Source organism: Scophthalmus maximus, chromosome 6, assembly GCF_022379125.1.
Source record: "Scophthalmus maximus strain ysfricsl-2021 chromosome 6, ASM2237912v1, whole genome shotgun sequence".
Taxonomy (NCBI): domain Eukaryota; kingdom Metazoa; phylum Chordata; class Actinopteri; order Pleuronectiformes; family Scophthalmidae; genus Scophthalmus; species Scophthalmus maximus.
Window position 1 is genome coordinate 15,479,928 of NC_061520.1, and position 27,239 is coordinate 15,507,166.

General features: G+C 40.8%; 3 protein-coding genes across 3 annotated transcripts; all 3 read right to left on the minus strand.

The window, feature by feature from the left end:
* Positions 1–389: 389 nt before the first annotated feature.
* On the minus strand, positions 390–5,161 carry ctsz (cathepsin Z). Its single transcript, XM_035632893.2, has 6 exons — positions 4,811–5,161; positions 3,255–3,418; positions 2,916–3,095; positions 2,682–2,832; positions 1,556–1,718; positions 390–1,128 (listed from the first exon to the last, which is right to left on the minus strand). Exons 1-6 carry the CDS (start codon positions 4,978–4,980, stop codon positions 1,003–1,005), a joined length of 954 nt encoding a protein of 317 aa, XP_035488786.1. The 5' UTR covers positions 4,981–5,161; the 3' UTR covers positions 390–1,002.
* Positions 5,162–6,067: 906 nt separating this feature from the next.
* npepl1 (aminopeptidase like 1) lies at positions 6,068–13,382 on the minus strand. Its single transcript, XM_035632892.2, has 12 exons — positions 13,112–13,382; positions 11,792–11,977; positions 11,436–11,606; positions 11,240–11,329; positions 11,067–11,148; positions 10,369–10,511; positions 9,364–9,441; positions 9,164–9,264; positions 8,859–8,982; positions 8,552–8,728; positions 8,066–8,176; positions 6,068–7,025 (listed from the first exon to the last, which is right to left on the minus strand). The coding sequence occupies exons 1-12, from the start codon at positions 13,259–13,261 to the stop codon at positions 6,867–6,869; spliced, it is 1,572 nt and encodes a 523-aa protein (XP_035488785.1). The 5' UTR covers positions 13,262–13,382; the 3' UTR covers positions 6,068–6,866.
* A 1,092-nt stretch (positions 13,383–14,474) lies between these two features.
* LOC118309691 (serine/threonine-protein phosphatase 6 regulatory ankyrin repeat subunit C) lies at positions 14,475–27,185 on the minus strand. The gene is made up of 28 exons (XM_035632088.2): positions 27,027–27,185; positions 26,209–26,292; positions 25,781–25,859; positions 25,581–25,651; positions 25,261–25,461; positions 24,839–24,926; positions 24,556–24,698; positions 23,790–24,002; positions 23,542–23,620; positions 23,235–23,349; positions 22,855–22,937; positions 22,629–22,734; positions 22,428–22,496; positions 22,205–22,345; positions 22,021–22,077; positions 21,461–21,572; positions 21,305–21,376; positions 20,964–21,165; positions 20,719–20,806; positions 20,234–20,351; positions 19,870–20,089; positions 19,492–19,579; positions 19,305–19,388; positions 18,645–18,790; positions 18,126–18,208; positions 17,613–17,695; positions 16,921–17,012; positions 14,475–16,817 (listed from the first exon to the last, which is right to left on the minus strand). The coding sequence occupies exons 1-28, from the start codon at positions 27,051–27,053 to the stop codon at positions 16,627–16,629; spliced, it is 3,135 nt and encodes a 1,044-aa protein (XP_035487981.1). The 5' UTR covers positions 27,054–27,185; the 3' UTR covers positions 14,475–16,626.
* Between the last annotated feature and the right edge of the window lie 54 nt (positions 27,186–27,239).

Sequence of the window (27,239 nt, forward strand, 5' to 3'; positions counted from 1 at the left end):
CCCATCGGGTTGTGAAGCCCTGTTGAAGCCCCTGAGTTTAGTATTTTATCATCTTTGAGCATCCTGCTGTATTGACGAAGACTTGAAAGGGGAGATGGAGGCCATGAACTCTTCAGGAAAATGTTTACTTGCTTAACAAATCAAACAGACGTCTTCCTGCAGCCAGCGGAGTCGCCCTCTGATGGTGATTCAAGAGCATACAGGTTTCAGATACTTGCGCATTGGCGTCACTTTCTGGGCTCAGTGATGACGTCCATTATCATATACAGTCTTATGTAACATCAGAGTACAGGTTTTCTGCAAAAAATGGATACATGTGGTAAATGCAGGTGGCCCAAGAACTTTGTATTATCATGTCAAGACGGAGTAACTGACACTCAAAGGTCATATTTTGTGTGGAGCATTCCTTTTTAGTGTTTATTGGCATAGTTTGAAACAACTTATCAGCTCATTTAAAAATTTCTGATGTGTAGATTGTTCAGCGTGAAAAAAATTACATAAATCTTTATTTGAAATCAAAAAGGCACTCTTTCAAATCCTGCATCGGGTTGTGGTGCAATCTGGTAAGTACAGTAACACCAGGCGCTGACAACATTCAGTGTCGGAGCAGTGCAGCACAAACACCAGTTGTTCTTTGGCTGAGTCCGTTTGCATTCAAGTAAAAACTGAAAACCTGCTGTGTTCATGTCCTTTAGATAATGTAAACTGAATTTATTGATTTTAATAATGGCTGATGAGCACAGATATGAGTTGTAGCTCCTCCCTAAATTTAAAGTTTCAAAACTGTTATAAAAGCCTTCACACCTCGTCTGCGATTAAAAACTAATTGATATTGATTCGAGCAGGTCTCCTGCCACTGAAATCTGACACCCTAATTACAAGTGTAGAAATCCTAATTTCCCTTTTCAAGCTTTCATATATAAAGTGTTCCCCTCTGCCTGAGACAGGAAGACCTTATGAGCTTGTGCAGTGACGACCTCTGACACTGGGCGCCGGTCTCCTCTAGAGGTCGTCCTTCGGGACTATTGGGTCTCCGTACATACAGTCTTCCTCCACCGCCAGGTTGTACGAGCTACCGCTTCCTCCCTTGTAGGCACTGGTCACGATCCTGAGCCAGCCACTCTCGCCCTGAAGAGAGGGGAGAAATTCATCAGCGACTAATAATCCTGATGATTAACAAACTGTTGTAAACATTTTCCAAAGAAAAAAAATCTGCTTTTCCTTTTACAAATTGCTAAAAATCAACAATAAAATTCACTGACATAGGAGCCAGTTGAGGTTATTTCAGAGAAGTTTCCTCTGTGATCTTGTAGTTAACTGACGACTTATAACAGGGCGTGTTTGATTATGTTGGCAGGAAGACGCCAATGTCAGTCAAATCTAGTTTGGCAATGTTGATAAGAATAAATCACACCTTTGGATGTTTTCTTTAACTAAACGGCTTTTCAGGGGCTTTAAGTGACACTTATCTCACAGAGACACAAATCTGTTGAATTTTTTTTAGAAACAACAGATCTAAAACCAGTCCATATGTTCTGTTTTGATGAGGACTTACCCACGGATCTCCCCAGGAGTTGCGCACAATCCAGTATTCAACGTCGTCCTCCACTCCCCATCCTGCCACCGACACAATGTGGTTGATGTAAGCCTCTTCATGGTATTCAGAGTAGAGACCTCCAGTGTACGCGTCCAGCTTCTCTGTGGCCATGATCCCACAGCTGGAGAAAACAAAAACTACGGTTTATATCTTCTCTGGGAGAAAGTGAAACAACGACTGAAATCATCTGCACTGCAATGAAGATGTGGATACACAATAATGTAATATTCCACAGCAGTTATACATCAGTGTGCTGTGCCATGGAGCTTTATGAAGTATTTTAAACTGCAAGACATGAGCCCCAGACAGCCACAAAAACAAAACAGCAGATGATCCTTTGCTGTCACAGTGGTGATAGACCTAGTTTAGAGGGATGTAATCAGGTCAGAGAGCCAGTCAAAGTCTGAATCATTATAAAAGTACAATAAAGCCCAAAGTATCAACAGGCACCACTTCACTACCTGACTAACATAATTGTGAAGCTTCATGGAAAAAAATTCCGAATGGTTTTCAAGCTCTGCTCTGGAAACAGAATGATTATAAATGGACATACTGATTATTATGTCCCACTGCTGGGAGGATTAAGAAAAAATAGTGGTAAGAGGTAAACCTCATCAGGTGTTAAAAAAAAATTCTGAAACACACGTATCACGTTGCATACATCTGTCTGTTTGTGTACGGGACAGATGTGTCTCATTCAGCATAATTCTTTTCATTCCTTATTTATTTGCGCTTCTTCGTGGAGCTCCATTGTTGTGAAAGACTTTTTGTCCTTATGGAACAAACTTCTTGATGACCCTGCTGCCCAAATTGTGTCTAATCAAAATGAAAAATGAAAAATAATTTATCTTCTCAGACGTATAACAGGTAACTGTGTGTTTGTGTACGTCTGTATGTGGGACACTGTGGTTTTGTGTCTATAAGTGGATGTGGGTTTCTCGCAGTTGGAGCAGGTGTGTGCATCTTAATGTGGAGCACGTTGCGTGTCATAAAATGTGCAATATAATTATAACCGGCTTTGCAATCATAAAAGCAGAGTGATTGGACTGTTGCACTGCTCTAAGAGAAATAGCAAGAAGGAAACCTGATGGGTCCTTTAGCGTAGATCTCAGCCATCATCTTCTCCCTCCCACTGACAGCTCCGAAGTCTCCCACTCTCCACAGGGTGAAGTTCTTCACAATGTTGCACACTCCGAAGGTGGTGCAGGTTCCACACTGGTTGAATGGCTTGCAATCTTTAGAGGGACACAGATCATGTTCACAGCTCAGTCTCAGTCTGTCTAAGTGATCCATTACCTTGAGCCTGAGGGACACTCACTCTGGTCTTTAGCCTGGTAGTTATTGCAGGTCTCGTGTGGGATCCCGTGCTTGTTAGCGTACTCCCAGACCCCGGTGTGATCCCCTCCGTGGCAAGTGCCAGCATTGCCGCAGTCGATCACGTGCTGCACAGAGAGGTAGGCAGACGGCCACGCTCCCTTCCGTTGAATGTTGATGCGATCTGGCAAAGAGAGCGACCGCAGAACTTTCAGTTAAGTTCCTTTCTGTGCAAAGAGGAAGTGGAACTATTATACCTGTTTTAAAATATGTCTGAGAAATCATGTGAGGAACCAGCTGATCCACACCAAGTCCCCAGAAGAAAAGTTGCCGCGAGTCATACCTGCCATGGCACTGGTGCTGCCATGGGCCCAGCAGGAGCCACAGTACTGGGGGATGTGCTGGTTGCGGGTCGTGCTGGCGTAGTTCACGCCATCGATGTTCCTCCAGTCCCACGACTTGGGCAATTCAGAGATGTTCAGGTACTCATGGGGACGAGGAGCGGTCCTGTGAACAGCCAGGTCATTAGATCAATACTTTCACGTCGTCATTGATCGAGAAAACAAAATCATGGGTTTTAAAATGTGATCATTTAGCTGTATTTCCCCCAGGGGATAACAAAGTATTTTCTGATTCTGTTTCTCAGAATAAAGAGACAGGAAAAGAATTAAGTCTTTGTTGTGCAGACAAAACAACATTTTGCAGTGTATCTCTGACTCCAGAGCTGCAGGATCTAAATCTGTCACTATTACTATTATTATTATTATTATTATTATTATCATTATTAACAACAACATAATGGCATCTATAATTGTCAGTATTATTTTTGTAATTATAAGTATCAGTCTGGCAGAGATTAAAGCAGCGGTTATACAACTGTCCTCTCTCTCTCTTCTCTCCTCTCAACCTCCTTCTGCCCACCTCTCCTCTCTCCCCCATTTTTCTCCTCAGCCCAACCGGTCGAGACACTGATGTTCCGCACACAACTGAGTCCGGTTCTGTCAGAGATTTCTTCCAGTTAAAATGGAGTTGTTTCTCTCTCCACAGTCGCCAAGTGCTTTGCTCATTGTGAGATTTGTTTGTTGGGTTTTCTCTGAAATACTGTAATAATAATCCTCACTATGTAAAGTGCCTTGAGACAATGTATGTTGTGATTTGGCGCCATACAAATAAAGTTGAATTGAAGTTTATTTTTGCACAATTTTCTGCCATTTCCAAGCGTACATGATGCTCTAGGCTCTCGATGCCTAGATCTCATTTCATTCAGACAAATCAGACTTGAAAATATGATTTCATTTTTCATTCATAACTTGTGAAACAGTGCCCACATATTCTCAGACTCCGCCCGTTCAAATATGGTTCAAATTAAGATTTCCATCTTCTCTCTGTCGTGTGTCATCGCACACTGTACACGGCAGCATTACGGGGGATTAGAAGCAGGATTTAGACGCTAATGATGAGAGATTGAATATAAATAAACAAATACATGTGCATAGTGTGTGAGTATGTGTTATTTTTAATTATTCTGTCCAGGCTCCAGCTCTGCCCGTCGGTGTGGGACAGTGTTTTATAACGTCAACTGAAGGAACATGTCCTCGGCTGCCAGCTTCCTCAACATGTGATCGACCGAATCCCTCGTGATGTGTCGAAAGTGCTCTCGGAGAATATCTGGACATATCTCTAACCAGGTCTTTATTCATTCTACCGTGGGGGAGAAAAAGTCAAACCTGCCAATGGCAGAGTTCAGCGGCAGGAGATTCTTCCATGAAGGAACTTTTCTTCACAGTTTGGAATAAACATCAACTTCCATGTTTGACACTTCATCGAACCTGCCAGGTTTCACCCCCGTGATTCTTATTGTGAAAAGCACAAAGAGCCCAAAGAGCCCGGCTCACTCACCTCAGGCCGAAGTCGCGTCCCCTCGGTGCGCGCACGTAGCACGGCTGCTGGCGGCGGAACGACGCTCCTGCCGCGGACACAGCGGACAGAGCCGCCGCCGACAGCAGCACCGCGACGGCGGCGGCTCGGCGGGCCGTCGGTGACGGCGAGCAGCGGCCGGTGAGCTCCATGGAGAGAGGCGTCGAGCCGGTGGGGAGAGGAACTGGAGAGTGTCGCTGCGAGTGCGGAGAGTTCAGTCACGTGACCACGGCAGCACTTCTTACGCAAACATGCACGTTTTTTGGTCTGTTTTTCCGACGAGGAAGTGGGAGGTCGTGGCTCATCGACCCCATCTTTTTTTTTCCTTCTTTTTATTGAACAAAGATCATATACAGAATACTTTATTGACCCTTAAAAAACATTCAAGGCACTTAAGGATACATTAAAAACGTGTCAAGAAATAACAATTAAATAATGATAAAATTAAATTGAATTAAAAATAACATAAATAATTATGAAAAGTAGATTCTCTGAGCGCGCAAGGGTTCACAGAGGTCAGTCTTCAAATATTTTCAAAGAGCCATAAGCTCTGAGGAGCGATTTGGCCTCTTTCCTTTTCATGAGCTTTAAGGGACATATCAAGGTCCCTTTTAAAAACAGAGAAAGTGGATTCATATTCATCCATTTGGATTTGTGGATAAAGAATTTTGCTTGTAGAATCAGATTGTTAAATATAGAGTCAGTCATTGACCTGATCACGTGAGAAAATCACTTTGGCTTTTAGGCATTTTCTTGTATGTAGGATTTTTTATTTTTTAATCTCACATCATGAACTTGGGGAAATGTGAACCCATCTTTAAGTTCAGTTGCATTCACATTCTAACTGTTGCCACATCACTGCTGTGAGATCTGCTCCAGGTGAAATACTTCCCATGATTGTTAGGTTTCTGTGTTGAACCTCAGATTTACTATCTCTGTAGATACTGTAGACCTGGTGGTTTTTTGGGGCGTTTAATGTGAACTGGCTGTTTGCCAGTGAACAACTTCACTTCAGTTATTTAAGCTGCACAAACCAAAGACAAAGAATAAAGTGTATAATTTGTAAAGAATGGTTTTGGCAAAGGTAAAAACATCCATGGTGCTGATGTCATGTGAATGACCGACAAATAAAGTTCATTTTTAGGTAAGTGTGAAAATCTTTATCTTGGCAACAAAAATAGACATAACATCTTGACCCAATTATTTGATTTGTTTAAATTGGGGCATTTCACACAAAACTCAGAGGTCCGATGGCACTGCCTTTATTGAGGGACAAACCGAATGTCACAAAGGTGGAAAACACTCGCACTGGAACCTATCGAACAAAGTTAACATCTTGAACGTGCGTTTTTTGCTGACAACACATGAAGTAAATGCTCATTATTACTAATCCGGCACAACTGTGAAAGTGTTAAAAACTGTAGTATGCACTCAGTCCTCCATTTTGGTCAAGAGATTACTCAGTCCAACTATTAACAGGATGATTACAAAGTGCAAAATGATAATATCCAGCGCTATGTATCCTGAAACAGAATTTTTCCCAATGTCTGAGACAACATGTATGGCAGAATCCTCACTTTGCATATAGGATCAGATACAGCAATGTCTGATGATGAGGTGGATATTTGAATACGAACATGTTTCAAGTGGTAAAACCATTGACTGTAAAATGTGAACGACAGAATTACTACTGAAAAATAAAGATTGGCCAGTTATTCAAATCTGAATGAATTTGTCATAACTATAAACCACCTGTTTGTTCAGATTTCTTAAGAATCAACATCAACCTAAAGAACGACTGTAGGGAAGAAAAAAGAGAAGCGATGGAGGGGATGAGCGCAGAAAGTGCCAGATCATGAAAACAAATGACTGGCTGTGTTTTATCATCTGATTTACTTATGATTATATTTCATGCAGCCAAATTTAGTAACATTTAATCAAACACAGAAATTTGAATCACAGTTTCATTGATTCAACAGTTAGGGTGTGTGGTGGCAGCAGAGCAGTCAAGAGTCAGGCCTGAACTCTTCCGTGCGATCTACACCAGTCTTCGTCTTTTGCAGTCGCGCCCCATCTGGCCATCAGACATGTTGGTGGCTGCGCCCAGAGGAGACACTTGGTTCAGCATGGAGTCATCTGACGCCTGACCGAACAGGGCCATGAGCAGAGCGACGCCAAATCCCGTGGCGCGCTCCCCCTGCATAGACAAAATAAAAACAGATCTGGTAACAATATCCAGTGTCGTTATGGTAAAGCTACCCTGTAATTAACCCTTATCGCCAGCTAATGTCACTGAAACCTAATGCCTTGTTTATTTTAAAATCCTAATGATCCTGAAAAAAGTCCACAATGAAAAGACAGTCAACGGATGATACACTGCATGGTTGTAGTAGAGTAAAAGTAATTATTATCTATTTTCTGAGCTCAATCACATGACTGCATCAGATTTTTTCTTCCTAAATTTTTGAAATGAAGTGATGGTGCAACCCTGGCACAGGTTGTAAATGGTTGTTGGAATTCCAGAAGGTATAGTGAGCAGGTTTAGATGCAGATCTCTTGGTTTGCTAATATGGCAACAATTATAAGTGTAAACGCAGCTAAACTCCTGAAAGATAGGTTACAGTTTTTCCTGTTTAGTTTCCCTGTTTAACTTGTAATCCCTTCTACTGTACTGAAAACACTAAATTAACTCCATATGCTACTTTCTAACTCTCCCACAATGATGATTTAAAGATTTATAGATGCAAAAAGCTAAACTCATGCAAAACATCGCAACTCTGTGATAATACAAAAGTTATGATTCATAAAAGTCTGTTGCCAACTTCCTGAAACATTCTGCTGACTCTTCTTTCTATCTGTGGTAATAGTTAAAACAGGAACATTTACCACAGCTGCAGCTGTTTACAGCCATTGGAAAATCCATAAGCAGATAATTAAAATTAATTATTATATTTAATTTATTATTAAATGTATCTACATTACTCGAACAAACAGTGGCTGTAGGTTTTATGTCAAAGGTTATATAAAAGTTTAATGTGAACCAGTAGAGGTCTATGTGCACATGTCTTTGTCAACTACTAGTCAAGCCAACACCAGGCAGCAGTCAACATATACACCAGCCTAAAAAAACTGCCACTTCAAAGTTATGATCATCACCGGACTTGCGCCAGGACAAAAATCAGAGCACTGACTTCACTACAAACTGTCGGTCGGCACAACCAAACCTCAAGTACTCACAGTGTGAACAGGAGAGGCGATGTCCACATGGACCCAGATACCAGGCCAATCAAAGCCCAAGTGGGAACCAATAAAGAGGCCAGCGCAGGAGCTCTGGGCGTTCTCCCGATCCTGTCACAACAAGAAAAGGATGACAAACCCCATCAACTCCTCCAACATAATTATCACATCAATGGCCAAAAATATATTCTACTTGAAATACTTAGTTGACAACTGATAACGCTAAGTTCTGGCCCTGAGGCAGAGAGAAGTTTGTTTGCGAACCAGGAGTTGTTTATTGTTTTGTTTTTGACAAAAAAGACAATTTAGACTTATTTTCCGAAGACAATATGCACCAACAGAAGCCAAGAATTACATGACTAAAGTTCTCATTAATGTAATAATAAACCAAGCATTTTGTATAGTTACTTTCAATGTCAGATTTCTGTGCTTTTTCTATCTTTTTCCTGTCTCTTTATTTTGATGGATTTGTAATTTGTCACTTACTGCCACAGAGTTCTTCATGTCCGCCATTGCAGAGGTGAACTCACTGAAGTGCAGCTCGGGGCAATAAACCAGAGGGTGAGCGAGATCTCCGCTGCTGCGGCCTGCACGCACACACGCAACCTCCCACTGCTCACTGTTGGTCATCACAGCTGCATGGTGCTTTCCAGTGGACACCCCCTGTACCACAACAACAAAGAGAAAGGTTTGTTGTCTCTTCGGGTGCAGTGTTGCTGACAGTTAAGTTTATAATCTATTTATTTATGGTAGACGTTCTTCCTCCAGTACAGTCACTGAGACTTTAACTCACCTGTGCCCCCGTCAGGGTCGCCATATCCAGAATTATATCAGCTGACAGGTCTTTGCTGGCATACACCACCCCATCAGCCAGCACCAGCCTGCCCTCTGCATCAGTGTTGTTGATCTCCACCGTCCTTGACAATGAAACAATACAATGATGAGAACATTTTACAAAATTCCTGTTAATTTGGCTTGAAAAAACTGTTCAACACACCATGAAAGGACAGACAAAACAAAGCACACACAAGTCAGGGTATGGACACTTTCAACATCACATGAATCTCAAAGGAGACAATACAATATATCAAGTCTCACTTTCCAGAGTAGAGAGTGTGGATATCATCAGGTCGCGTGGCCGCAGGTCCAACTGAATTCTCAGCGAGGCAGAAAACTGCATGGAGGTTATCCTTAAAGCCCTGTAGCAAACCGAGAAGAGATTAGAAAGAAATTTAAAGATGGCGATTCACAGAGGTAATGAAATGAGAGCTGTGGAATAATCCAAAATGTCACCTCACCTGTTTAATAGTAGCTTTAAAAGCTCCCAAAATAGCAGCAGCTCCGCCACAGTCTCTCTTCATTCCTGGCATTGTGGTCTAGAAAAAATAAACCATATTTTAAATGTAATGAAACATTTAATTAATTACTTTCATCTCATGTTGTCTCAATGCCGAAGAAAAGCTTCACCGGCTGGTTTGTAAACCGTGTACAGTACCTACAGAATAAGTGTTGAACTTTCTATTCTATCTACTTAAAGCTTAATCTAACGAAACAGAGGTGTCAGAGCATGCACGTTATAGGATCACCAAGATCACAGCTATCTGTTACAACACACTACCATCAAGATAAATTAAGTTTACATTTGATAAAAATGAGTGCTAGTAGCCAATGATTTAGTGACTAAATACACTGGGCAGTCAGGTGTAATGTAAGACAGGAGGCAGGGTGTTGAGTTGAACAAAGACATGCTGAACCCTGGCAACAAAGATTCCCCCATTGACATGGACAAGAGTCTGAGTGTGCGGGAATTGGAGCGTTACCAACTAGATTTAGTCATTGCCACACACAGAACAGACTCTTCCATCAAGCTCAGGACATGAGACACTGATGTGGGGATACTAAAAAACCTCAGGCTGAGCCCTGATGTGTTGGAGTTCTCCTTGGGGATTGAGCGGGTCCCTCCTATGTAACAAAATTGCTAAGAGGAAGGCTCTGACTGAACCCGACCAACATCATATCTCTGGGTAAGATCTCTGAGGAAGTCAAGGGGCTCCTTGGCAGCAACGTGCCAGGTGTGGATGAGATTCTTCCTGAGATGCTGAAGAGTCTAAATTAGGAAATCAGTCACAAAGACTTCTCACATATCTACAGTTGAAATCAGATCTGACCTTGGATAATTTAATATACTTATCCTGCAAACAGGATGAAAACAGCCCCGAGACAATGACATTCATGTTCAAACTGTTTAACTAAATGACTGTGGGGAATCTTTCATGGTTTACAACAGTTCAACACTTTAGTACCTTTCCTTTGATGCTGAGTCCACCAGTGTCATACACAATGCCCTTGCCCACCCATGCAATAGTCTGGGTCGCACCATCTGGTGTGTGGCTCAGGACTGCTAATGCAGGAGGATGCTCTGCTGCCTTTCCAACTCCATAGATACCTGACAGGGTGAAGAGAAAGGAAACAATGATGAATAATCCTATCAACCAATGATCAAGCTGAAAATTTGTTGTCTCTAAGATGGAGGCCAGATATGCAGCCCTCTATAAAGATCATAACACAAGATGTCTAGGCAGTGAAAAACAATTACATTTAGTTTGGATTACAGAATGGATGGAAATGTATTATATTTTTTATGATCAGCATATTTGTGAATTATTATTTTCTGAAAAAAATGACCCTTAGAAACCAAATGGGATCTGAAACTGGACAACTGAAGAGCAAAACAACCCTAGAAAACATTAACAAAAAATGCTGTATACTATGAAGCCCATTGCCACCACTGAGTCAATATAATGACAGCCTGCTCAAAATGTATCCAAAACTAGTGACTTAATAATAAGTGACTTATCATTTCTCATTATTTTGAGAAAGTTTATTATTGTAATGACTAACAAAGTGGTGGAAATAGACTTCCATGATATACAGTAAATTGGTTGAAGGGTCATAATCGAAGCTAATCACAGGAATGAAGAGACATCTACACACACGGTACCTCCAAACCCTCTTTGTTTCAATTCCTCTCCACGAATGATCACTGGAGTGATTCCAAGTTCAGATCCAACAGCCTTGATCTCCTGAAACAAAAAAATTATATATGTAACAGGGATTTGCAGCAAAATGATTACAACTATGTTGCTGTAGTAATGTCAACAAACTTCCACTCACATCTAAGAAGTGGTCTGTATTCATCTCATTGCATGGCATGTCCACAATGCGAGCTGCCAGCCGCACTCCATCAGCAGCATTGGAGAGACACTGAACATAAGAAACTCCTTTAGATATGGCAGGATGTTTGGGTATATAGGATGTCAAATGCTTCGTAAATTTAATAGAAAAGGTTTTTAAAAAGTCAGGACATTACCTCAAGTTCTGCGACATTCAGAGGACTGCTCTCTTGCCCGACGATCACAAACTCCACAGTGACATGCTTTTTCTCAGCCCTGCGTGAGGACGAGGAGCGGCGAGAGAAGATGGGGAAGGCCCTAGCGATGGCACAGGAAGAGGGGAACACATCTGAACGCTCACACACCATCTGGAGGGAAAAGAAACACTCGGTCATAAAGTTCTCCTTCCAAACAGACGACCTGTCGTGCAGCTGAAAGTGCTCTCTGACCTCTCAGAGGGAGGTGAGAAAGGGAAAGAAAACTCCCCCACGGGGATCAATAAACGATTTCATGAAAGGCCAGAACAAATAAAATTAAGAGTGAAGATACTGACCACAATGCAGCGGGTGTTCCCTCCGGGCAGGCAGGAACGGACCAGACGGGACAAAAAGTGGGCCGAAGACGGGCTATTGTGCCTGCTGACCCGTGAAGGAAGGGCAGCCACCGCAGCCTGGTTGAGGTACAGGGGGCAGCTGTCCGTGGGGTTTGGGTTTAAAGCACTGAGAGCCGCCTGCCAGATCTGGGAAAGCAAACGTTGTCAGTCTGTTATAGAGACACTACATACCGTCTATCACTTATACTCACTATCTGGAGTCTGGATATGTGATCGGTCTGTATGACTGTTGTTAACGATCTCTTATCAAGGAGAAGACAATTGGCCTCCAGCTACTTCACGGCCTGTCACACTGGGCTGAGTCTATGATAGAGACCATCACATGTTAGATTTAATATGGTATTCCTGCCATTTAGGATAGGGGGGAAAAGTTGGCAAATACTATAAATTTAGCAGATCAAGCGTGTGTGTGTGTGTGTGTGTTGTGTGTTGTGTGTTGTGTGTGTGTGTGTGTGTGTGTGTGTGTGTGTCAGACCAACCCCAGATCGAAATCCATCAAAATGTACATGGAATCAATCACAATGAGTTTCACAAATCACAGGTCATCCAGACTGCGTCACGACGACCTGCTTGAGTGAAGCCAAGTCGTTTTACCACCGAGGAAAGAGCAAGAGCACGGCCAGCAGCAGAGTAGTAATCATGTTGGGCAATCATTGTCCGAGGATAATGAGGAGCTCTTGATGACTTGACCCCACAGACTCGGTGTCAAGTCTCTTTATAGACTCCACTGTTGCACAACCACCTCTGAGGACTTTGTGCGACAGACTGATCGCTGCTCAATGATACAACGAGGAATCAGTGTTTCTAACCACCAGACGTGTCCCTGGTCACCGGAAGCCCCGTGTACTGGCTCCATGAGCTCAAAGACTTCCTATTACTTCAACAATCACACAAGGGTTCGGGTAGAAGGACTTTAACCTCAACAGTCCAACAGTTTTAAACTGCTCAATGTTCCAGGACTGAGATGTAACAAAACAATGTCGTTACAATATTGCCACTTAAAGCTGAGAAACGAACCAGTGTCAAACAAGTGGCTTTGTTTAACGCCGTTTTCGTTGTATTTCCCCGTCGACCAGTCGTAACCAGAACGTTAACCACGGTCGTTAAGTGCTCGAGTCACAGCTGGTTTGCTAGTTACAGCTCGTCGCGCTGCTACTTTGAAATGAGCTACTCGTGTGCGGCGCAGTTAGCGTTACATTCATTCAGCTAGCCTAGCTGCGTTAGCTTCCACGAGCTGTCACTCAACTATCGTCGTTTTACCTCTTTGCTAACGACCGGCTGCAGTTTCCCGCTGACTTGGCTCCAGCTGACCTGCTGCAGGTTGGCCTGCTGTCCGACAACCAGGACCGGGCGACTCTGGGGCTCGGAGTCGCCGGCAGAAGCCTTAAACTCCAGCAGCACGTTCGCCATGTCGGTGACCCGCTAAAGAGAGACGTCTGTCTGACGGCGGCGGCGGAGTGGAGAAGAGGACGTTTGTTCACTTGTGTAGGCCGGACCGGCGACGGCAGCCGGGAGAGGACCAAACGGCGCTTCTTCGCTTAATTTATAGTGGCTGTAAACAGTGCAAAATCTCTAGCGACATCTACCGGCGACCAGCGAGAGCTACTTCAGACTGGAGAGGACAGCTGCACAATATAATTATTAAAATTCTTCTTCTTCTTTTACTGTTTTGAGGCGGTTGGCAAACAACGAAATGGCGCATTACCGCCACCAACTGGTAAGTAGTGTGGATCAGTATCACTAAAAACAAATCTAAACTAAACTAAACAAAACAAACAAAAAATAAATCTTCCAAAGATACAATCTCTATAGTATCAAAAGCACTTTTATATGAGGAGTCGTTTACTGAAAACCGTTAAACTGTCCTGTTGCACATCAGTAAAGTTGTTTTTTTGCGACAAAGCCATCCCAAGTAGTTTCCTAGTCTACATGCCTTGTATGCTGTTTTTTGTTTTATTTTTGCAATCACTCTTTTCCAATAACAGTAGAGATAACATAATAGTAAGTATCCAATGATATCAATATCATTTCAATGCTAAATTCAGCTTTTAATAATTCACTCATGTTGGTTAAAACCACTACATATTGTATGCATTGTCAGATTCCTGTCTATTGACACCACAATGGATTCTCTTGTGTGAGCCACAAAATTGTTCAGACTGCAGCACGATTTGCAAAAGCAAACTTCAGTCTGTCTTGTTAACTGCTCAAACTGGACACGTTTGAGCTCCGTGTTGTCATGTATGAAAATCATTGCTGGAACATTTTTGAAGTGAATTTGCCAATACACTCACACAGACAGCACAGCCTTCTGTGTGATAAAATGTCAGTTGGCTTGATGCATTGAGGCTTGAGATCAGTGATGTGTACAAACTCTGAGCTAAAAACTGATTTACTGCACAGGGGATTGGTCAGAATTAATTTTTCCTCTGTGACAATACTTGAGCTTTCTAGCTTGCCAAAGAGGCATTGGGGCCAGAGCCCCACCACAGTGAGCCAAGCCTCTGATGATAATAGGGCTAAATTAAGTAGTGGTGCACTAGGGCTGACTATTAGAGACACAAGGTCTAACGAGAGGCAATTTGTTTGCTTTGACTTTACATGAAGAAAAAAACCTTAAACCTTCACATTGGAGCAAGTTTATTTATTGTCTCTCATATGAATGCCATCCACATAAACCACATAGAGTATTCAGTTTGTTGTACTCTGAAATCTCAAAGATGTTCGGGAAGACGATTGATTTGTTCACATGAAAGGCTGAAACAGAAATTCCTCAAACAACAATATTCAAAACATTTAACTACAAAACAAGCATTTACTTGTACTACTTTACTCCAAATGAAAGACAGAAGGAGACACTCACAGGATAGTGCTTTACTGTTAAATGAAAGTTTAATTTGTAAAATGCACTTTCAAATTTGATAGAATATTTGCATATTTTCAAAGGAGGATTCCTGACTGTACAATGTAAACTTTTATGTCAGAGTGCAAATGTAAAAAAAGGTAAACACTTAATGCACACTTTCAATTTATAAAACCTTGATCGTTACAGACGGAGGCAGTGACATCTTTGTACCAGCACAGGTGTATTGTGCCAAGAAGAATTCAGCAAGTGAAAACAATAATTAATAAAAAATAAAAAAATTGAATTCTGTGAGCTCTGACAATTTCTCTCATTTCATTTGTAAAATGATGGCTGGACAATGATCTTCTAGTCAGTTTTGATGAAGGAAGTGTTGCTACAGGAGATTTCCTCCACCCACCAAAAAAAACATTTTTGAAAACAGTGATTTCAGTTAGTGGCATGTAACTTGAACAGTTCCTTAAAATCCATTTAATTGTACAGATAAAAAACGTGAAACATTGAGCTGAAATTATTGATTAGTCGATAAACAACGATTTCATAGCAGGCAAATCCTTAAAGTAGCAAAGCATTCATTAGTTCTCATTCCTCAAAAACAAGAGATTAACTGTTTTTCATGGTGTTTTATCAGTAAAAAATAAATATCTCTGGGTTTCGAGGGCTGATCATAACAGCCTGAAGATGATAGCTGGGGCTCTTTGAATGTATTTGCTCTTTAATTCAATTCATTCATTCAAAACATAATTCAATAAAAAATTACATTTATTCTGAGGAGATGTGGTGAAATGTTAGATTTACTTAAGATACACAACTTTCGTGATCAAAGCCTGAAAGATTATATTCTGTTTGCTTTAGTCTCTGGCTTATTAAAAACTTCTGTCCCGCTTTATACATGTTATGCAACATCCAGCTCCAGATGTGCTTCTTATTGCACCTACTGTACAGTACACACTGACCTGAGGTTCATTCTCAATTATTTGGGATTTTCAAGATTATACAAGTAAAAGATTAACTTCATTTTAAAAACTACATATATATATAAACTTAACTCAGAAAAACTACATCAGTAAAACAATATGATGCTTGTGACTGTTATTTTTTCTCAACTGAAATGTAAAACATAATAATATCAGACTAATACGGTTCTTTATATCAATGTAGTGTCTGCTACACTCTGGACAGGATAAGAAAATAGATTCTTAATAATTGCATAAAGGGTTTATAGCACCTGTTAGATTAGATATTTTGATAATGAATTATCAAAGTATATTAAGAAGCAATGTGTAATTATGCAAAAGAGCACTTGCCACCCACACACACACACACACACACACACACACACACACACACACACACACACACACACACACACACACACACACACACACACACACACACACACACACACACACACACACACACACACACACACACACACACACATGCAGACACACATGCACGCACACACACACACACACCCCCCTCTGGATGAAATTGGAGATTTCAGCCTTGGTGAGCCTAAAATTAGCTAAGAAATTGAGCCAATACTGACAGTATCTGTGGTTCAGGTAGGCTTGTGTAGTATGATTATGTAAAACTCCCATTAATTTCTAATGGTTAGTGCTTCTAAAATCAACTCAAATAACAGAAAAGACCATCTAAAGGTTCTGCTAATAATATTAATCATGTGTAAGACTACATTCTAGAGAAGTCATCTAAGCTACTGGTGCATGAGCACATAGTGTGTGTGCAGCTGCATGTGACACACAAGTATTACTGTCTTGATATGTGAGAAAAGAAGCTCTGCCTGACCACACATGTATGTGCGTGGTTACACATGGAAACTTTGGGCTTCACAAAGATGACATTTCACTCTTTCACACACGCATGCAGGCCAGTAATGGTTTTTAACTTAGGCGTGACAAAGGTTTCCACTGGACCCACATGTGGCAGCAATCCCACAGTTCTTCAGGATGGGGTTGAAGTGGGAGGCTGTACCACCGCCGGCCTCACTGGGAGGGAAAGGCTTCATGGTGGAGAGGATCAGGGCCAGACAGTCGGCCACATTTTTGTTCGGTGCACAGGCCAGAGCTGGTGTGTGGCCTGCAGGGGGTCAACAGGAAAAGTAAATATCAGTGACAATGTTTGGCATGGAAAAGAGGTCAGCGTGGTACTGTAGCAAAGGATTATAATTATTTCTGCTTACCTTCCTCATCTACAGCCATGACTGCTGCTCCTCTGCTCAGTAACACCTGTACTACAGTTGCCAGGCCTTTCCTTGCTGCAATGTGAAGTGGCCTACACGAGAAAGACACACATGAAGCCATATTAAAGAATTCACTCGCAGGGTGAATTCACTATTGCTGGGGTCAATGGTACCCGATATTATACACATGGAAACTTTCTTCTTAAACTGTGAAACATATTGAAAGGATGTTTATATCAGGGTGCTTTCCATCATGAGTGAAAAATATTCACCAGCATCATCACAATGAATTTAATTTCTACACAACATTTGACACAGAATTGTGAGAAGAATCTGTGGCACCTTTGTTTAACCGCCTGTAGCTCCAGTGACAATGACATCAACAAAATTTTTTTTTCCAGGTTATAGCTCAATGGAGCCTTTCCTGTGAGCCTGCACTGTCAAACCTCAACTCCAGTAGTCTAAATTGTCTGATGGATTACATTTCAATATTTTCATGCCCTACACTTTTAACTTATGTGATCCATCCACACCCTGTATGTGTAATACGACTCTTAATACTAAGCCTCAGAATCCATACTGGTTGATTGTGTAATGCATAAATTCGAATCTAATAGCTTCCATAATTTGATCAGTGGTTTTCTTAACTGACAGAATTCGACAACAGTGGCGAGTGCATCAAGACAACTCACATTTGAAGAGCGCTGTTTGTTGCATTGATGAGGGAGGAGTCGCTGATCTCTCCAAGGATCAGCAGGGCACACATCTCATGACCCTGCAGAATAAAACATGCAGAAAAAAAAATCAACATTGTACAAACTACTTTTGAATGTACTAAGTTGTCAAAATGTAATGAAAACTTTATTTTTAAGTTCACTGTGAATTACACATTGTGGAATGTTAAAGCAGCACATTATGACATCCCTACTGTTATGAGCCTTTTCAGGTTTAACTAGGTAATTTGAAATTAAAAGAATTAAAAATTTAGTATAATAAGCCCTTTGTTTAATAATTGAACTATTCATTTGATTTGATATCTTACTGACTTTAAAGCACTTGTAAAGTGATATATAAAGTTTTATAATGACATTTTGAAAACCAAGATTGATTATTGATTATTATATTTTGACAGTTTATCATAAAATATGCAAAAGTTATTGTGCCCCTGCATGTATTCAGGTAATGCATGTGTATGTGTGTGTGACCTTGCTGCAGGCTAGGTGAAGGGCTGTGTTATTATTGACATCCACCAGGGTCAGGTCTGGCTTCGCTTTGTGCAGCAAAAATTCTGAAAATGAAGAAAATAAGACAGATCTTTCACAACAAACACAAAGTCTTTATGTTTGAATCATCTACATGTCTCTTTTTTATGTGGAACACTGCAACAGGGAAAATTATGTTTATTGTGCATCAAAGAAAAAAAAATTGTGAAGACTGTGAGGGTCACAACCACGTTAACAACAGTAAGTGCAAAAAGAAGTTGCAAGTGTCCCTGCAAGTATGAATAAACACGTGAGAAAGCGAAATGAAAATGTTCAGACATGATGACAACACAATCCCAAACAAATAAAAAGACAGGGATAGAGGAGTGACAGTGAGGACCTCTTGCAGGAATGTTGTGTTTTTTATCCTCTTCTTGAGCTGTAAGTAGTCTTGATGGGTTTTCATGTAAATAATAATTTGCACACTTCAACAGACTGACATCAGGGATTTTGGTTACATACCAACAGCCATGGTCTGTCCACAGTCAGCAGCAACCATCAGAGCAGAGCACCCACAGTGGTCCACAGCGTCCACCTCTCCTGCCTGGGCCAGGACAACCTGGAGCCCAGCAACGTTTCCTGAATAGGCAGCTGCATGCAGCGGGGTCCTACAGTTACACAACGCACATACATACACAAATCACTGGGAGAACAGACAGATTCACTAGGAAAATATATACTGTTCAACTGGCAGCTTTCTGCAAGTAATTGGAAAACTGACACAAAATAAAAGTATCTTTTTTTTAACCATATAAAAGTGTATCCCACATGGATGAATTTATAAATCTAACAAAAATCTTTTTTTCTTCATTAGCAGAAGCTTGCATAGGTAGTATATTGAACTGGAAGGTATTAATGATTTAAGTACTGGTTTATACTGCCTTTAAATTTATGAAACTTGTACATTTAAATATTAGAAAACTATAGCAAGTTTAAAAGGTATTCGACATTAGTTATACATAAATTTGAGGTTTCAATCAAACATAACTATATATATGTATATATATATATATATATATATATATATATATATAAATATAAAACTTTGTAATACCCAACACAAAGGTTTTTAACATATCATGAAAGTACTGTGGATATTATGGACAATAGAGCAGAACCCACCTTCCTTTGGCATCACTAACATTAACAGTTTGAGGTCCAACTGTCTTCACTAGAAGTTCAGCAGCAACACCATGTCCATTAACTCTACAGAGGAAGATATTACTTTTTAAAAACCACACTATATCTATTGTTCGAATGTCTACTAAACAAATCTATGATGAGCATTTACATTTATTATGATACTCACAGAGCACAGTGCAATGGTGTGAACAGATTTCTTTCCTGGTTGCTAAAAAGTTTGTTTTCAAGTAAAATGAGTAAACATCCTTCACGCCCTGTAGAAACGGGAAACAAAGCGGCAAATGACATTAAATTCTTTGTAAAATTATGGTAATAGAGTATCTCGCCATGCAAGTGTTAAACAAGATAGCCAAGTGATAAAACTGAGAAATGATTTAGAGGCTATAATAATGCTGTGGATGAAAAATAAAGCTGGAGACTCTGCTGGTGCTGCTCTTATTGTCATGTTGTAAATGTATTCATGTTCATATTTAGTCTTTTAAACTGAGCAAATATCTTTTAGTTCAAAGTTAATTGGACATGAATTCTTTCCCTGATGTCCCACCGTGGTAGGCAGCCCAGTGGGTGGGCGTGTAGCCTCTGTGGTCTAGCATGGAGTCCAGAGGGTCAGCTTTCAAAGCAGCCTTAAGCAAACTGCGGAGCAGCTCCGTGTGACCACAGGAGGCTGCGAGGTGCAGCGGGGTCCTTCCCTGAGAGTCTCGACAAAGAGCAGAAGCCCCATGTTCCAACAGAGCAGAGACACAGTCCTCACTGTCCAACATGGCCTGAAGACGGACAACACAACATATGATGTGAGAGGAAAGACAACATCTGGAACATCGCAGATGCTGTAAAAATATGCATTTCCCTCTGCATAGGTATAAATTGTAGATAAAAAAAGTGATAGGACACAGAGAAAATACACGTACAGCTCTATGTAGTGCAGTGAAGCCCTTTATGTCTGCAGCATCAGCGTTCGCTCCTTTCTCCAGCAGGATGTGGACACAGTCAGTGTGACGTCCCAAAGTCGCCAGCATGAGAGCCGACCTGCACACAGACCAAAACAACACAAAGGGTTCATATGTAAAATTCATATCAGGTTTGTAGATCAGCATTTAATGCAAAGGTAGCAAAAAATGGGTTTAATATTTTTTAAGTTAATGTTTAAAATGTTTAGTACTGTAAGTAACATTATAAAACAATATCAGGTTATTACAGATTTTTTTTGGTACTTTGTTTAATACCTTTGAAAATAATTTATGATACAACCTTTAAGTCAATTAGTTCCTTTATATGCTACTGTCTAATTAGTATCCATTTAATACCTACCATTTAACAAGCTGCATGTTAAAGCAAAGAATGTCTAATGATCAATAACAAAAAAAATCATAGCATTAAATAATAAGTGACTCACAGTCCCTGTGTATCCAGACTGTCAATGATGTCGCTACTTTGTTCCCTGTTGACCAGTAAAAGCAGACAGTCCATTTGGCCTCCAGCAGCTGCACATGGGAAAAGAGTACAAGGATAATACACGTGAATACCCAATATATATCAGCAGTGAAGCTCAGATATGTTTGCATATAAAATAAAGTTACAATATAATTTTCTAAATTTTCTAATGATCTTTTACATAAAATCACACGCATACATGCTCACCTGCAGCATGGAGAGCGGTCCTCTTTTGCTTGTGCTCCTTCAGTTTGTAAGAGGCTTGATGCTTCAGCAGCACCTCCACACATGGGGCGAAACCCCTCTGAGCAGCCAGGTGCAGGGCAGTGCGGCCTTCAATGTCCCGCACATCCAGACTCACCAGTGTCTCACACAGCAAACGCAGCGCTTCGCGGTGACCATAGTACGCCTGCAGTAGCAGAATGTATGTAAATAGTAGTCAAAGAGTCAAAGGTATTCATATGTGGTCTTCACTCAAAAGAGTTGACACGTATGGTGTGAACAGCGTGGCTACTCTACATTATGGTGTGAACAGAGTGGCTACTCACAGCTAAGTGCAAAGGACTGACGGGGATATTACTTTCAACCTCTTCTAGACAGTTGAAAGAAATCTCCAGGAGCTGCAAGAGGGTCAGAGGAAAACTGTGTTTAGTGTGCGATTGATTCATTTAAATGAATGCATCTAAATCAAAGATAGGACTGACCAGTTCCAGGTGCTGTTTGTTCCCATAAGCTGCTGCATAGTGGACGGCACTGTAACCCTTACTGTTCTTCAGAGTTGGGTTTGCTCCGTTGTCAAGCAAGAAGTCTAAACACCTGAACACACAGAGTCAAAGGTCGATTAGGAATCCTGTCTGGTTTTTATTCTTCTTCCAAAAGTAATTTTGCAAAAATTATCGTGTTCATGATGCGCTTGACAAACATTTACCTTACTTGAAACTTCCCACTTACTCCCAAAGTTCCCATTAATTGAAACATGCCTTTTCTGTGTCATTAGTATTTGCTTTTAAATATCCCAAAAAAAAATGCTGAAGCAAAGTGACATAAAAAAGTCTAATAACATAGAAAGATTAGTCTGATTTCACTATTTTACGTCAGATAGAAGCATTCTATGCATGTTTTTTTCCCCTTAATTACACAACATGAGATGTAAACTGAGGTAATGCGCTTTTAAGTAGCCATACACTGAAAAGACAGATATATCAGACTTTATGACTGATGGAAAGTATCTACTTCCTGTATAAGACAACAATGTGTAACTTACAGAGAGGCCTCTTGTTGCTTCTCCCCGCTGTAGTCAGGCTCAGAATTTGTGTTCCCACTGTTGGAAAAAGGACACTTGCTTGAATGAGGTCAGTCATTATCAACAACGTAATGTCCACGTAATGCTGTCCTTGATATATCGGAGTCATCAATTAATAAATATCGAAGTGTGTGTGCGGTCTCACCCACAGAAGGTGTGTGAAGCAGCAGTGTAGTGCAGAGGGCTGCAGCCCATCAGATCCAGCTCATTGACATCTGCACCGGCTCTCACCAGGGAGATTGTGCATTGGCTGTTTCCACTGGCTGCAGCATAGTGCAAAGGAGATCTACGAGGAACAAGAGTGGATAGCTGTGATTTCAGGTATCGATGAATTAAATTCTTAGCTCAAGCTATTTAGTGCAGTTTACCTTCCCAAACTATCCTTTATGTCCAGTTCAGCACCAGTATTTAAGATCAAGTTTAGACAGTCAATATTTCTGTAACACAAAATTAAATACAAATAAATAAAAAGTTAGATATAGATTTGAAAGTAATTGATTAACATTCATAAAATGTATTCTTAAAACTAATTGAGAGTTACGTGTTTGTGTGTGTGTGTGTTCACTCACCCTCCAGAGGCAGCTGCATGCAGACAGGTCCTACCTTGGTCATCCGAGATGTTAATATCAAACCCAACTGACGACGATTGACACGGCGCCATGTTGAAAAACTGACCTAAACATTACACGATGACACTTTAGTGGAAACATTGTGAGTTGTTGTCAGTGCTTAAAATGCAACAAGGAAGCAAATGAATTCGAAATTGGCTCTTGATGACTCAGAACAGATTCTCACCATTACACAGCAGCTTTCGACAACAGTCTGGAAATCCGTAGAGCGCCGCCAAATGGAGCGGCAGCATCCCATGAATCCCTTGTCTTCAGAGATTATGAGAAAGATTAATTACTTCAGCATCAGATAAATTAGAACGCCATTTTCTGCATAATATTGGAAAATAAGTGCAAAATCAAACTTTCCCCCCCCGATTCTTTTCAAAGTTAGTTAGTTGTGTTAACAAGCACAATATTATAGAATCACTTGAAATAACTAAATCTGTATGTATGTGTATAGCTGCTTTCAGAAATGCACTATTTTCCTTGAGGGGCTGTATGTGAGAAAACAAATGCCATTTGAACGTATTGCAGTGTAAGACTGTCATCAAAATAATCTCCTACCTGGCCTTGTCTGCACCATTTGTCAGCAGAGTGCTGATCAACAACTCCTGACCGTATCTGGCAGCAATATGAAGAGGAGTGTTTCCGTATATGTCAGCACAGTCGATCTCTCCACCTGTGCACAGACGCAGAGGGAAACATGGTGTTAATAAACATGGTGTTAATATTATTATAATAATAAGTGTTTCAGATGAGGACATGCTCTAATACTTTGAGTTGGAGAGCGTTGTGAGAATGCAGTTCATTCATAATTTGTCCTGTACTACAACAGGATGCTGTGAAAATATTATTTTGCAGCCTATGTTACCATTTTGGATCAGAATCTGGGAGCCTGTAAAGCGTCCATTCATAGCAGCCATGTGCAGAGGACTCTTTCCTTCTTTATTCTGTTTAACAGAGAAAATAAAAACATGTTTTATGAAGAAGAAAAAGGGCATAAATCAACATTATCTCTAAAGCGCAGATTTAATCCTCTGGACCAATAAATATAAATAAGTAACAATTGTTTTAAACCCTCTTCTATTCTTTTCACTTCAGTAAAAACAAGCTCTCTACCTGCATGTTGACATCAGCCCCGTTGTTGATCAGCAGCTCAAGAGACAGCACCCCGCTTGACGAGGCAGCGGCCAGATGAAGCGGTGTGTTGCCGTGGCAGTTGGGCTGATTGATATTGGCACCAGCGTTCACCAGCTCGGTGGCCACGGTGTCCTGTCCTGTGTGACAGGCCATGTGGAGCGCCGTGTTCCCAAAAGTGTTGGGTTCGTCAGTCTGGGAGGCAGAGGAGGAAAATGTTTGATGAAACATGATTTGTCAACATCAAAGCTTTGTTTGGCCGCACAAGAAACACTGCTGGTTCTGCTGATTAAAACCCGGAGACGTCTTAAATTAAAAAAAGACTTCTGACAATTTAACTTTAACTTCAGAGACAAGTACATAATATATCTCAAATTGTTGTCTTCAGTTGTGAAAGTAGAGATGCATTATGTAACCAGATGACCCTGTAAGCAAAAAGCAGATTACACACTACAGACGATACAGCAGCATAAAAAGTGACATAGAAAAAGAACAGCATGAAACCAAACATTACTGAAGCCTAATCTAGTGTCAAAGCATTTAAAAATACAAATTGCAGTGTTTGGGAGAGTAACTGAGCCAGATGTTGTCTTTAAAGAAAAGACAAATCCAAAAAATACTATCTGCAGCAGTATCAGGCACATTAAAAGCTGTAAGCCTGTACAGCATTTAAAATAAATAGCAGCTTTGATAATATAATAAAATGGGGAAAATAATTTCCAATAGTTTTGCAACTAAGCCACTTTACCTCCACCCCCAGCCTCAACAGATATTTGACGACGTCTAAATGTCCACTGGCGGCCGCTGCATGGAGCGGAGTGTAATCACGCTTGTCCTTGCACGTCACATCGGCGCTGTGGGACACCAGCAGCTTCATGACCTCCACATGTCCTGAAAGAAGAGCCTTACATTTACTACAAGCATCTGCCATGATCGCACATAACAACACACCCCCTTCACTTGCTTGCCTGTAGCCTGGAAAAATGTGACCCGTACATTTTAGGGATGTTAAGGGGAGTGAAACCACTTACCTTGGTGAGCAGCCCAGTGGATTGCCTGCCTTTCTTTCTTATCTTTGGAAGACACACTGGCACCTTTGCTCAGGAGCAAGGTCACCATCTACAAAAACACAATAACTAGGTCAACCAGTGTATCTATCAACCCATCTCATCCAACTCTAAAGTCTAATGGAGAGCGGCACCTTTTTTCTTGGCGAAAGTTTAGCAAACACACATTTATTCAAACAAGACTCTAGTTATATTTTGGTCTCAGAGAAATAAATATTGTGTTAAACCAAGAAAATGCTCCACAGTCATTATTCACTTCTTAAAGAAGATCTACTGTCAAGCCTTGTGTTGACGTGAAATTATTACTATCAACGATAAAGGGAGAAATGATTACAGATGACACTACTACAACGTTACTACACACTACTATCAACTTTACAGTTTACCTCTGCATGGCCGTTGTGCACTGCATGATGCAGTGGTGTCCTCCCTGACAGATCACAAACATCCAGACTGCTAACATGTGGTATAAGAGCCTCAGCACAACCTGCAGCCCAGTTTGCAGCTGCCATGTGTAAAGGCGTGTGCCAGAATTTGTCTCGCGTGTTGACCTCTGCTCTGTGCTTTAGTAGCAGCTCCACAGCCCTCTGAGAGAAAAAGGCAACATTAAGTGAACATATCAATTAAACATTAAATATCTGATGGTCTTAGAAATGACTCTATATGCAAATTCTCCTTTTTGTGTTTTTGAAAAAAAGGGACATACTTCATTTCTTGAGGCAGCTGCTCGATGAAGAGGAGTCAGCAAACCCTGGTCCTTCACGTTGACATTTGCATCTGGAACATAGAGCAAAAGCAAAGTTAGGCTAGTTAGAAATGGTTTTGGGTTAGAAATGACTTATTGCATTCCTTAATAGAAGACTTGTGATAGTGATATGCTTCTTAGTAAAATAAATCATTTTCTACCTGAAGTAATGAGAAGGTCCATAATGTGGACATCACCCAAATAAGAAGCAGCATGAAGTGGTGTGCTTTGTTCTTGGTCCTGAAAGGAAAAAAGGACATATTCTTCCATTTTACAGGATTGTCCTGTGCGACAATATTATTTAGGTAAATTCTGATTCAAAATGTTAAAGCAGTTAATGTGCAATTACAACTTTTTTAGATGCTCATTCTGAACGTTCACATGAAACATTTCTACTAATTCAGAAAACTTTCTTAGCAACAACTGTTAACTAAACACAAACATACGTGAATTTACATTTAAAGGGAGGCTGTGTGCAGACGGCAGAATTACACATGTAAACCGATTGCACAAAACATAATGCATGAAAATTTGGTATGACAACTTTGATAAACATTATGACTGCTGAGTTAATGTGGGATAATATTACCAGTGAATTGACATCTTCTTTGTGGTTCAATAAAAACGTCACCTCTTCTGTGTTTCGGCTGAATATAGCTTGGACCATTGGAGACTGAAAGAGGGATTTGACATGCAAAACAGATAATGAACAATACAAAATACATCAAATTATATTAAAACTGGGTTGATGTCTTTATGGCTCATTAGATAGGAGAAGCAGTGCAGCATAGCAGCAGGACTAAAACACAATTTCAGGTGAACAGCTTTCATCAGCAAACTTTTTATAACCTCCTGGGATCATGAATATGTACAGAATCCGACCGAGATGTCAATACGTCGTGAGTAAATAACAATCTCTTCTGATGATTCAATTGACTTGAGCAAATGGTTTTAAAACGATGGATGCAATCTGTTTTTGATGAGGAAATCACCTGAAAGCAGGATTAGTGAAATGTCTTTTTGCTTAGGATGAGAATATCAACACATGTCCTCTACATTTAGCAATAATCACACGTAGCTATTTAGTAGAGGAATAGGTTTGGTGGAGGCTGTTGGTTTTTTCTTTGGAAGGTTTTGGGGATCATCTAACAGGGGGAACAATAATCCTACGGATGATAGGATCTGGATGCATTACTAACTTCAAACATCTAGTTCTGCAACAACCGACCGTGCAAATGTAGAACAAACATGATCCAATGTTGCGTGGCAGGAACCGTTTGACATTAACAACAAGCCGTGTAAGAAACTTTGCTCGCCATGTCGCCCCCGTGACTAGCCAGCTGTGCGAGAAGTCCTGCGAGTCGTCTCACGGTAACTTGGACAGCGACGAAACGCTTCGTTTACTACCTGGTCCTTGATGTTTCTTAGCTCCATGGCCCGGTCACTCTGGAAGATCCTTCATTGAGACTAAACGTGTTTGACTGGCGACATGTCCCTCTGCAGCGCTCAGCGGCTAGTTAGCCTAGCTTCAGCTTAGCTAGCTGAGATCAGTGACGTTTACTCCACAGCTGCCGGAATCTCGCGAGACGAGGCAGGTGAACGTGATTTGGAGGAGTCAGT

Coding starts and splice junctions, on each gene's coding strand:
- ctsz (XM_035632893.2), bottom strand. CDS start 4,980: ATGGAGCTCACCGGCCGCTGCTCGCCGTCACCGACGGCCCGCCGAGCC. Junction 1,719..2,681: donor TACGCTAAAGGACCCATCAG/GTTTCCTTCTTG, acceptor TGTTTTCTCCAG/CTGTGGGATCATGGCCACAG. Junction 1,129..1,555: donor ACTCCTGGGGAGATCCGTGG/GTAAGTCCTCAT, acceptor CCCTCTCTTCAG/GGCGAGAGTGGCTGGCTCAG.
- npepl1 (XM_035632892.2), bottom strand. CDS start 13,261: ATGGCGAACGTGCTGCTGGAGTTTAAGGCTTCTGCCGGCGACTCCGAG. Junction 11,978..13,111: donor AGCCGGTCGTTAGCAAAGAG/GTAAAACGACGA, acceptor TTGCTTTCCCAG/ATCTGGCAGGCGGCTCTCAG. Junction 9,442..10,368: donor GACTCAGCATCAAAGGAAAG/GTACTAAAGTGT, acceptor TATTTTTTCTAG/ACCACAATGCCAGGAATGAA.
- LOC118309691 (XM_035632088.2), bottom strand. CDS start 27,053: ATGGAGCTAAGAAACATCAAGGACCAG. Junction 22,497..22,628: donor CATGCAGCTGCCTCTGGAGG/GTGAGTGAACAC, acceptor TTTGTGTTACAG/AAATATTGACTGTCTAAACT. Junction 22,078..22,204: donor GCTTCACACACCTTCTGTGG/GTGAGACCGCAC, acceptor TTTTTCCAACAG/TGGGAACACAAATTCTGAGC.